Consider the following 12,384-nt stretch of genomic DNA (forward strand, 5'->3'; position numbering starts at 1 on the left):
GTTACTGGAATTTCACATGTGAATTTTGAACAAATAGTCAAACAAGTATGTAAGACTTCACCACCAGATGAGAATAAAATGGAATCTATTATAAGCTAAACCTGCCCCCCAAATTATATCAAAGAATGTTTCTACTCTCTTTGCCCAGAGATACGCGGTCGCTTTCTGGAGATAGGGACAATGCCATTTTCCACCTGCCAGAAGCATCTATTCTTCATGGAACTCTAACGGCAATTCCCAACCTCAGTTAAGAACTTGTTTTCCCATTTTTTTGAACTTCAAATACTTTCTAAATTGTGTTAGCTGAAGCATTGTATGTATATAATTAACTCACAGGTCCCTCTGGGCTCATCTAGCTAAACTTGTGGAGCTTAACTGAGCAAGATGTGCTGACGTCTCTCCCTGCAGTGTGACACCCACTGAAATGAATACCTTCTACAAGAGGAAACCAGGGAAATTTCTTTTCCAAATTGGCTTTCTAGTGATTTGCGTTGCTTCGTAAATGATTTTAGTTGTTTCATGACAATAATCTAATTTTCTTTCAAATACAACATTTGCAATTTGCAATTGGGGGAAACATGAGAGGATAGGAAATTCTGTTATCTTCCTCCTAGTTGAAGTAGGAAGACAGGCCTCTTTTTTGTATTCATGGGATCTTTGAAACACCCTCAGAGTAGCAGTGGCTCTCTGTGGGCTCAGGGCTCCAACGTACCTTCCACGTTGAAAGTAAATGTAAGCCGTTCCTGCAGTGCTGTGTCTTCACGAGCAAAACCTACAGGATGGCACGCAGCAGTTTGCCCAAAAGTGCAAAGGGCTAGGTAAGATGAACTTTTTCAGACTGACTCCACTGACTAGATTCATAACTCAGCCCTCTGCTTCCCTCTCGCTGTGTAGACATAGACACCTACAGTTAGAATGAGATGTTTTTGACTCTGTTTGGAACGAAGTCAGATGTGACCGTAGAAAAGTTCTGGCCCCTGCTCCCCCTTCTATGCCTAGCACCGAGGGGGCTTAAGCTAGGCTTTGAGCAGCTCATCTTCACATTCTCTTCTCTTCTTCTGAGGCTTCGAACCCCAGGCCTCGCCCTTTAACTTCATCAAGGGATCGCATGCATCATATAAGGGTGAACAAAAGGGACCTGGATATAGACCTCCTGCCTACCCAAGGGAACCTACTTCTCCTTGCTGTCCCGAAGCGCAGGTGTCTGGAGAAAGGCAGCGAACTAGGGACTCCGGGTGCTCGAGTAAACGCCGACCGCCCTTAGCTGCGTGGCACCAGAGGAGGGAGGTTGCAAGAGCACGTTTTTGCTTTTCGCGTGAACCTGCAAGCTAGCTGCTTGCTGCCCAGGTGCCGGTTCGCGGCTGCGTGCGCCCCACTGCAGCAGAGAGCAGCCGCAGCCTCTGCTTCGGCCACCACCGCTGCTGGGGAAGAGTCCTGGGGCTGCTGACGCGGTTGGGAGGAGCCTCGCCTTGAACGCACCAGCCGCCTCCAGCCTCCTTCTGCTGCAGCAGCAGCAGCAGCAGCTGCGAGTGCGCGCGTGTGGGTGTGAGGGTGAGTGCGCTGGCGCCGGCCTCAGCGCCCTGCCCAGCTCCCCGCTGGCTTCCTAGCCCCCGCCACCCGGAGCCGCCCTCCCGTGGGACTAGCACCCTCCTCCGGGCCGGGCAAGCCTGAATCCTGCCCCTACTATCTCGCCACTGCAGCTCGGGTCCAGAAAGGCACCATTTTGTCGCGGCTGCCCGCTCTCCCAGAGGGAGGAGGGATCTTTTTTGCATTTTGGAGCGGCTGCCAACGAGGGGAACCTGTTGGGCATCTCCCCTGCCCCGCTTGTGAGCACCTCCGGGGCGGCGGGCGGGACCAGACCCCTCGGGGCACGGCGCATCTTGGCACCCGGAGGCAGCGGAGGCAGGCGCAGCATCCTCGCTGGGAATTGGAGCAGGAGTGAGCGCACCGCGGGAGGAGCCGCCGCAGCCTCGGAGATCCCGAGTGGAGGAGGTGACAGCTCCATTGCCGGGTTTTTATTTTATTTTTTCTCTCCGCCTCCCCGTCTCCTCCTCAGGCTCGGACCATGGTGCAGTCCCACTGGCTCCCCTGCCCCCCTCTCCTGTGAGACTGGCTGCGGGGAGGGATCATGGATACTTGTCTGCCGGCTTCTGGTTCCCACGCAAGTAAGCCTGCTGTCAATGGAGGAGGACATTGATACCCGCAAAATCAACAACAGTTTCCTGCGCGACCACAGCTATGCGACCGAAGGTAACGCCAGCCCCGCCGCATTCCGCCGCTGGGGCCGGGCGCAAGTTGCGGATCGCTGTGCTCCACAGGCAGCCGGGCGCGGAGCGGCGGAGACTCCTCTGGGCCCCGGGGCTGGAGCGGGGGATTGGCTCACAGGGGCAGCCGCCAGTGCGCCCCACATCCATCCGGGCTCCGCGAGGCGAGCCTGGCGTTCAGCAGCAGGTGGACCCGGCGCCCACGGGAGTTAAAATGGCCCTCGGGGATTAGGCTTTTCAGGGTGGGGTTCCTGCCTGGAAAAATGACCCCCAAAAGGCAGATGACCACTCCCTCAAGATGTTTGCAGGGGTCTTGGCGGGGAGAAAAGAAGGAAGGGGCCCAGAAGGACCGCAGGTCCTCCCCTCCCTGAGCGGAATGATGTTGTCTCTCTCAGTGGCCGCAGGGAGGGCATGGTTTCATTTCCTGCCCGTTCATCTCTCCGGCCGGGTTACCTGCTCAGACAATCAAAACCCCAAAAGGCCCTGGGCAAAAGGGCGAGCCCCCCTCCCCTTGGAGGTGCATTAGCAAGAAATAAAAAGGTAGCTGGGGAAGCAGTGTTCCGGCGGCGAGCGAATGAGTCTGACACGTGGGGCGAGCAATGGGATCAGTGGGGCCTTTAAAAATCACCATTATGAATTCTGCAGCAGTAGTTTCTGCTGAATCAACAGCCAGCAGAAAGCAAGAGGGTTCAGTAAGCTGAGCTGTGCCAGGAGGTGAAATTGTCGTCTCTCTCTCTCTCTCCTAGCTTGTTCTGACATTAGCCTGAGTGCCGTGTGGCCAGGCAGGGAAAGTCAGCAGGTGGAATCTCATTTCGCCTTTTGTGTGTGAATAGAGAGTGGAGGCATTTTTTTTTTTTCAAATACCAAAACTTCTGCATTTTTGTTTTCATTATCTACCTGTAGGCCTTTATCCTTAACCACTCATATAATGTGTTGCATTATCACATTGCAATAGCCACGTGAGGAAATGGGTGTGCAGGTGCTATAGGAAAATGTGGCGAGGTATGTTAAGATTATTCGTATTATTCTTGGATGCTAAAATTTCTATAATATTTCATCAAATCAATACTACTAGAGAAATGTGACAGGGGGAGTAAAAAAGTTCAAGATCTGAAAGAAAGAAAAAGACACAATTTGAGGGTAAATGTGGCATCTTCTATAAACATCCCTGGAAGTTTTAGATAGAAAGCATGCCCAATGCTATTGAAAATATATTCTCCATTCATCATTATTATTGGAGAGCATCAAGCCTAATGTGTCCATGGTGCTAGACAGATTAAGCAGAGTTGTAGATCTCTGGCTTCCAGGAGCTTAGAGATGGCTTTTAAAATGTTCAGTCTATCCCTCCCCCATACCAAGCACCGTACTTGCTGATTTCTTTTTATTTGCATGGTGACGATGTGGTTGTGAGATGTTCTTCCTCAATCTTACTGCTTGGTCACTGACTCAGTTACCAGGTAGAGTATGATTAGCTCTGTGTATAAGCATGTCATCCAAGAGAGAAGATGTCCTTGGGTCTATTGGCTTTTTGGGGGACACTTCTTTCTATTTGTGACAACAAAGAAAGAGGGCTGCCTTCATGTTTTCTTCTCTATTGCGTTGTGCCTCCAAGTGTAGGCAAAGGAAACTTACTGAGCTGGGAAGATGGGCAAACTGGGGCCACGTGTATAGGAGTGTCATCTGTAGAATGAAGAAACGAGTTAAAAATGGCATTCCTGATCGATTTCAGGGCCCTGGATACTGCCTACGCTTTGTTTCTATTTTATGGCATTTTTGTAAACTCTCATTCTGGATAAAATATCTGGGTTCATATAGTGAAAAATGAGGTATGAGTTTATAGCAAAGAGCTTTTAAAAATCTTTCTGAATCAACCTCTCAGATATCTCTCTGTCTCTGTCTCTCTTTCTCACACACACACATGCACTAAACACACTCAAAACTAAACAAATCTTTATTTCACAGTAGGTTTCCAGGTTTCTTGACCTGATCTTGGTGAAGGTCTGGGAAGACAAAAAAAATGGAACTTAGACAATGTAAATAGCAGAAGTTGGGTAGAGCTGGAAGCTGTCTGTGGTCTTAACCTATTCATTTTAGGGAACACTCGTGCAGTGGCGCCAGCCTGAAGGGGAAGAGTCCTCCTCTTCTGATGAATACCTTAGAAGTGCTGGTATATCTTGAAAGAGCACCAGATCAAAATATTCTGTGTTAAATCCACTTTATTGGGGGCTTGTCCCCAAACTTCTCTTCCCTTTTATTAGCTTAAACCTACTTTTAGGGAATTAGCTTCTAGGTCCTTCTATGTACTGCTTTTCTTTTTGTTTCCTTTGATATTTCTGCATTTTCCTACTTGCCCAGATATGTCAGATTTTTTTTCTCCAAGATCTCCTTTGCATTTATCTCTGAATTTTTCTTCCCTCTGCTCGGATCATTCCACACTGCAGTATTCTATTTAAAGCTGAAAGGTTTTTGCTGTGTAGTTAGTGTGAAGGACTCTAAGCTCAATTTGCATTGTAAGTGGTAGCTGCAGGCAAGTTCATCCAGCTAAGAGCAATGCAAATGCTAAAGGACACTTTTACCCAAGCTCCTCTCTCTCTCTCACTCTCAAGAACACATGATGTGCATTTATTAAAGACATTTCCTAGGACTCTTCTTTTACCCCGGGCATTCAAGTTACCACTCTCCCCTATCTTTTCCTATCTTTCCTCCCTTTTTAGAGTTACCATCTTTGAGCATCTTCTATGTTTCAAGCATTGGCTGAGCTTTTTATATGTATCATCTCAATATATCCAAACCCTGCTAAGTGGATGTTATTTCCCCTTTCAAATAAGGAAACTGAGCAGCTGAGGCCCAGAGATGTTACTGATTTGCCAAGGTCACACAGACGGGAAAAGATTGTCTTCAAACTCAAGACTGTCTGAAGCCCATACTCTTCCACTAGGAAATTCTGCGCTGCCTCATTTTCCTTTAACCGTTAGTTCCTCTTATGGGAGAAATCACAATGGTTTTAGCTTTGTGTGTGAACTCTGTTACATCTGGGACAAAATTCTTTGTAGGGATCATTTGAAAGTGTATATATGGGGTTATATATGAGGAAAAGCATCAGCAGGGCGGGGGGCAGGGAGAGGTTGGAATGACCACAAAAATAAGTCAATGCATTGGTTTTATTGGCTTTTTCAGATATGGAACTCGGAGTTTCCTAACCAAGGGTTCATCTCTCAAATCTCTCTGATCTATAAGTGGATTTCTTTCTATATGTTTAGACTTTGTTAGAACCAACTAAAACCCTTTCTCCATTATACCGGTCTGAGAGTTCTCTAGATTAATCTTCCTACTCTCAAATGGGGCCACAGACAGACTATTCTATATCGGTGGAGTTTACAGGAATGGCAATGTGGTTAGAAGGGGAAGTCAGAGAACATGTTTTAAAATAACTACCCTGTTCTGTTAGCTGTAAAATGGGAATAACAATGAAACCTATGCCACAGGAAAAATGATTTAATACAGGGCAAGCACTCAAGACAGTACCTGATACAAAGCCAGACCTGGATAAATGCCCTCAGTACGTTATAGCTATTGGTGTTATTACTTAAGCTGTATTTGCATAGCAAGCACAATTTTCCTTGGCTTGTGTGTTGATTTGGGATGATCTTGAGGGAAAAGGCTAGTGGAGATGGGGGAGAGGTCACTAAAACCCACCACAGTCTCTTCTTGGCTCAGCCACGAGCCATGGATCTTGCTATTTAGTAATTGGCCTTAATGTACTTGCTGGTTATATTCTGGCAGCAAGTAAGTTCCATCTTCTCTTAGAGGCCTTTAAAAACCCATACTGTTTGCACATATTAAAGGAAGAACAAATTCACTTATTCCATGTACCTCCTTCCAGTCATTGATTCATTCTGCCTTTTAATTCTTTCAACCGACTTTCTGCAGAGCTAATCCAGGATGTTCCGACAGGGACATGGTCTCTGTCCTCATGGAGCTTTCAGTCTAGTGGAGGAGGTAGACATTAAACAAAGAATTTTGCAAATAAATATAGAGTAAGCAATTGTGGTAAGTGATATTTGGAAAAAGCCCAAGGTGCCTTGAGATCGTATGCAGGCAGAAAGGCAGATCTCATTTAGACTGGGGGTGCAGGGACAGCCTCTCAGAGAAGGCTGAAGCTGAGAACTAAAGGATGAGTTAGGAATTACCAAGAGCTGAAGGCATTTCAGGTAGAAGGGACAATAGGTACAAAGCCCAGAGATATAAAATAGTCTGACAGATTCAAGCAATGGAAAGATGTCTATGGCTGGAGCTTAGGGAAAAAGAGGAAGAGTGATGAATATGAGACTGGAGCCTTCAGTTTACTTTGGAATGCACCAAAAACAAGAAAGATTAATGCTGGATGCAAGGATGGATAACTGGATGGGTATATGATAAAGCAAGTATAAAATGTTAATAGTAAAGTCCAGGAGGTCAGTCTGTGGATATTCCCTATAAGTTTTTTTTTCAACTTTGCTGTCTGTTTGAAAATTTTCATAAGTTAGAAAAAAGAGACTGGAGGGGCCGGCCCAGTGGCATAGTGGTTAAGTTCACATGCTCTGCTTCGGCGGCCTGGGATTGGCAGGTTCGGATCCTGGGCGTGGAACTATGCACCGCTTATCAAGCCGTGCTGTGGCAGGCGTCCCACATATTAAGTAGGGGAAGATGGGCACGGATGTTAGCCCAGGGCCAATCTTCCTCAGCAAAAAGGGAAGAATTGGCAATAGATGTGAGCTCAGGGCTAATCTTCCTCACAAAAAAAAAGAAAAGAAAAGAGAGACTGGAGAAGTATTCAGGGACCAGATCACACTGAGCCTTGTTGACCACCAGGAGTTTGGACTTGATCCAAAGATGAATGGAAAGCCATTAAAGGATTTTGATGGGGGTGGGGGATATGATCAGGTTTGTTTTTTTCAAAAGCTCAGTCTGTCTGCTGTGAAGGGTGGGGTACCACTGGGTAGGAAGTGAATAGGAGCAAAAGCAGAGAGATAATTAGGAGGCCATGGCTGTACTTGAGGATGGTGGCAGCAGTAGAGATGGCAAATTAGATGGATTTGAGATACATTGTAGAAGAAGAATGGATAGGACTTACTTGGTGTGACAGATTGCGTGGAGATGGAGAAGTAGATGGAGATGTTGTCAAGGACAACTCCCAGGATTTTGCCATGAGAATGGCTGCGTAATGGAGCTTTTACTGAACATGGAAAAAGACTTTGGAAATTGATTAGTTTGAGGGACGTGTGAGACGTAGTCTCACAGTGAGACTCAAGGAAGCAGTTGGATATCTGGGTCTGAAGCTCAGAAGAAAGACCAGGACTAGATATGTAATTTGAGATGTCACCATCATATTAAAGGTATTTAAAACCAAGTGAGTAGATGAGATGCCTAGGAGAAGAGCGCTCCAGGGGAGAATTGGAGCCAATGAGTGAAAAATTACAAGGAAACTGATCTTAGCTTGGTATAAAGAAATTGAACAAAGAGTACCTCACAATGGAATGCCTTGGTAAGCATAATTAACCACAAACTGAAATTATTCAAATAATGCTATATAGGCATTTCTCAGCAATGTGATAGAATAAGAAGAGTCCAGTCCTGGATGAGTTGAGTTCAGAGGGTCTCCAAACTTGAGATCTGTGTGATTTGTAAAATGTTATGGCTTCTTAGGGGCACAAGAATAAAAGTTAGGAAGTAAAGGTCCCTGCTTCCTCCACACACACATGCTCAAGAAAGAGGGAAGCTATGATGAATAAAACTGGGAAGGTGCATGAAAATGGCTTTTGATATGAAGGTGCTGGGAAGGCATTGGAAAAATAAAAGGAGGTGGTGTCATACGATGGAGAGTTTCTTGTAGTTGCTTGTAGTTTCTTAAGTTGCTTTGGTATTTGTATGCAAATGCAAGATCCGAATAGTATTTCGGATATGCATATGGATGAATGTTTGAGTTCTCTGCTGTTCTCAGAAAAATCTGAAATGGAAGGTGGAAAGAAGCTGCCTTATATTATTGTAAATGACCTTTCTGGGGATGGGAAATGTTCTGCTACTAAACATAATAACCAGAGTGCATTGAAAATCACTAGCGAGTATTCATTATTAGCATTCAGGACCCCAGGGGCAATCCCGAACCCTTTATGAGGGCTGGCCAGAACCGTACCAATGAACCTGGGGTGAATAATATTAGGCCAGTCCTGTCAAAATATTGGTGATGCTCAATGAAAAGAGCACAGCTGTAGACTGACATTCCTAGACTCTGGCATTTGCATTTATAAAGAAACTAAGGGTCCAATTTGGACACTTAGCTGAGGAAAGAGAACTAAGGTTTCTTGAGTACTGTCTGTATTCCAGGCATTTTCCTAGATGTTTCTCATATATTTACTCATTTAATCTTCTTCAACAACGATGAGAGAATGGTTGCATTAGCCCCCCTTTTCAGAATAAGAAATTTCAAGAATTTTGGAGAAATTGAAATTGGTTTGAAGAAGCAAAGAAACTTGTGTAAGATCACAGACTTGTAAATGCCAGAACCAGATTGGAACCCATGACTGCCCGGACTCTAGGCACGTGCTCTTTTCCCACCCCCACTGCCTCTCGTCAGGATTTTAGGGGAAAAAAATGTGGGTTGTGTTCTACCTTCTGCATATATCCCCATGGTGCCCTTCAGTGCCACTGGATTCACTTGTTCCATGTCTTCCCGGTAGGGCAGTGCGCAAGTCTGGGCCTTCCCTTCCTCCTCCAGGGAGATGGCTGAATTCTCCCACCCAACGCCAGAATCCTTAGCTGACTTACTCCTGTAGATTTATTCTACTCTATAAAGAAAGAAGGAAAATATTTATGGAATTGAGCAATCAAAATGTGAAAATTAGCTGGGTTTTTATAGCCTTCTCCATGTCTCTCACCCCAGCCTAAGACATTCACAATGTAGTTGCCGGGGTGAGCTGAGATGGTCCCACTGGTCCCCTCATCTCCTATTAATAAGATGACTTTGCTTTCACAAAACTTATCCTTTACCACCAAATTTTCTTCTTTTTCCTTTCCGATAGAACTCTAGAATCAGGCTGAAAATCAGCTCTGACACAGCAGACCGGTTCTGACATAACTATCCCGGTGGAAGCACAGATTCTTTTTACAAGACCACTAATAGGTTTGTCTTAAATAATCCAGGAACCTTTGAATTCTTATGCTCCAAGTTCACTATGGAAATAGTGGAGAGGGATGATGACAGGATATGCACATGTGAAATCCATGGAAAACTAATTAGTATTAATTGGTTTCTTTAGAGAAAAGTCAATATGAGTATTGGAAAGGGATGGGTGTGTAGAGGGGGATGTCAGACTCTCGGTTCTGTGTTTTAGAAGAAAGAGACCTGAGTGCTTATAGCAAATGTAAAGAAATGAAGGAGACTCTATGGATAAGAGGCAAAAAGATGCATGGAGTCTAAGGGTCTGGAGGGGTCCCTGTGGGTAGGTTTTTAACCTGAGAAAGATGAGGTCAGCTAGAAGGAGTATGCCAAAGAGTACCTTACCTGTGAGAGGATGTATTCCAGGTGTGCTGGGCTTGATGCTGGGAGACTGACAGCCTCCTCCATCAGGCATTGCTGATTCCACTGCTGTGAATCTGTTAAGTAATGAACCTGAAGTAGTCACAGAATGACAGGCCAACTCCTGCACTTAATGTAGGGGGCTCAGCTATGCGACCCTCAACAGATGTACAAGGGTGCAGAGGGTGGACATTTGTAAACAGCTGTAATGGGGAATATTACAGCAAGATGCTGAGTACTCCTAGGCGGTCTGGAAGACAAAACTCGGATCACTCAGTACAAAATATCACCAGGAAGTGTTTTACCAAAAACGAGAGCTGTCCAAGAAACTTGAGGAGAGTAACATTGCTCATGTAACTTTGCAGACGTCAAGTTGGGGCCAGGTACCGCCTGGTTAGGAGGTCCGTTTGTTCACAAGAGCTGTATTGTTGTCATTTATAAGACAAATAATACATAAATGCCTTCTTGCTTGAAAGGATTTTAGCATTATAGAAATAGATAAAGCAAAGCATGAATCACCCTCCACCCCACACCCACCCCACTTCCCTGCTCAGAGTTGCCATTGTCAATAGTTGGGTCTGCTTCCTCATGGCCACCTTTGTATGCATTTTCATACATTTAAATATACATGTACAGATATACATGGGGAGGGGGTTGTTTGTTTGCATAACTGAATGCGTCCTACTTATTTTGTTTGGACTTTGTTTTTTCTCCCACTCAATGATATATGTGAAAGATCTTTCCATGTCAGGACACCTACATCTGCCTTATTCTTTTTAATGGCTGCACAGTGCCCCATGGTATGACTGTACCATAGTTTATTTAGTAGTTCCCTTGTGGATGGATGGAAAATTATTTCCAGCTTTTTGTATTACATAAGATGCTGCAGTGATTATTCATGTATATATGTTTTTGTTCAAACGTTCTCCTTCCTGATTTTATCATCTTTAAAGCCAAAATGCTGGTTCCTATTTCTTAGCAAAATGGCAAGAAGGAATTTCTGGCCCTTCGTTTATTCTCTAAGTAATCCTGGATAAGTTATTTAACCTCATGAACTTGAATTTCCTAATCTAGAAAATGGGAATACCTGGCACACCTATTTATATGTGGATAGTATTGTCTATCCTAAAACCATGTGGATTTGAGTGTTAATAAAGAACAATGTTGATTGCTAGCAGTCGTGGAGGGCTTGCTATGTGCCAGGATCAAACTTTGGGCTTTAAAATATTTTTCCTGTTTAATCCTCAGAACTCTGTAAGTTGATACTGTCCTTGTACCTCTTTAAGTGAAAAGTTGAAGCAGAATGAGATTATTCCTTGTCCAAGGTCACCCAACAGTAAGTGGCAGGACAGAAGTCACTTCCAGGTCTGTCAATATAGTGCACGGACACATCTGTTTAAAACAAAAGTCATGATGTTGGCACAGAGCAAAGATTATTTATTTTTCTAAAGAAATACTCTTTTGAATCAATACCAATACAAAGGGTCCAATTTTTATCAAGAATTTGAAAATGAATGGAGGGAAAATTGGAAGACAGTGCAGCATTGTAAGCAGTGCTGCAGAATGCCCATCCGAAGACCTGGGTATTATTCCTAGTCCTACTGTCATCGTTAGTTGCTTTTACTCTCTGGGCTTCAGTTTCCTAATCTACTGAAATGAGTTGAAGATGGGGGAGGGGAGGCATGCTTTCTATGGATTTTTCTGGCTCTAAGTTTCTGTGGTGCACTATGTCTGTGTTTCTGATCATCTAGCTCTCTTTAGTATGTTCTGACATTGTGCTCAGGGGTGAGTCTGGGGACACAGGCATATGGCCCCAGAACTCCAGGCCTGGCTGTATGTACTGATGGGTCACATCATCCTTCTGGCAAGAAGGCTCTGGTGCAGCCAAGAGGTGGAGCCAGAAGGAGAAGTGTCTCTTTGCCAAAAGCTGCTGCAGATGGAGGAGCCAGTCTGTCTGGGCGGCCCATGACTTTGAGAGGAGCCATTTGGCAAAGTTGTTGGCAGGAGCTGCCTTGCAGCATGAATGCTGGAGACTGTCCTCGGCTGGAGAGAATCACGGATGCAGCAAAGGTGGCTGGTGGAACAAATAACCATCTGGTGAGCGGGGTGCTGCTCATCTTGCTGCACTGACAGGGAAGAGCAAGTGCCAATGGGTGAGGCTGAGCTCTCAGTGACAGGCTCTGACAGGCACAATAGGATTTCTCCCCTGCTATTGTATATTCCATGGAGGGGGTGATACATCGCATGGGAACCGGGTTCTTTCAGAAATCGGGAGGGCCCCAATTTCTTCCACAATTATAAAGCAGGAAAGAAAATTCATCAATTCAAACCGAATTTATTTATTGCATTTATTACTAGCTGCTGTGCCGATTATGCTGGTGAGTATGGTGAAGTATAAGTTCTTGTTCTCAAGCATCTTTCCATCGATTTGGGCAGATGACACTCTATCCTTCTCAAAATGTACTTAACCATATAAGCCAGGCTGTGTGAGTCTGTGCTGCCTGTGCCTCTCTGTTATCACCAGGTGGCTGAGGTGGTGGAAACAGAGCTGGCCTGGCTCTAGAC

At 45.1% G+C, this 12,384-nt stretch overlaps 1 protein-coding gene across 2 annotated transcripts in view; it reads left to right on the forward strand.

Annotated features, from left to right (window-relative positions):
• The first annotated feature begins 1,651 nt into the window (after positions 1-1,651).
• The window catches only part of PPP2R2B (protein phosphatase 2 regulatory subunit Bbeta), a 260,773-nt gene continuing 250,040 nt past the window's right edge, over positions 1,652-12,384 (forward strand). The window contains exon 1 of one of the 2 annotated variants that reach the window (XM_087429601.1): positions 1,652-2,250. In XM_087429601.1, coding sequence (XP_087285727.1) covers positions 2,181-2,250 — 70 coding nt within the window. In that variant the 5' untranslated portion in view covers positions 1,652-2,180. The remainder of the gene's footprint in view (positions 2,251-12,384) is intronic. The other variant, XM_004420021.3, reaches the window with a different exon arrangement.

This window comes from Ceratotherium simum, chromosome 4 (genome assembly GCF_057802395.1).
Source record: "Ceratotherium simum simum isolate JZ-2026a chromosome 4, ASM5780239v1, whole genome shotgun sequence".
NCBI classification, from domain to species: domain Eukaryota; kingdom Metazoa; phylum Chordata; class Mammalia; order Perissodactyla; family Rhinocerotidae; genus Ceratotherium; species Ceratotherium simum.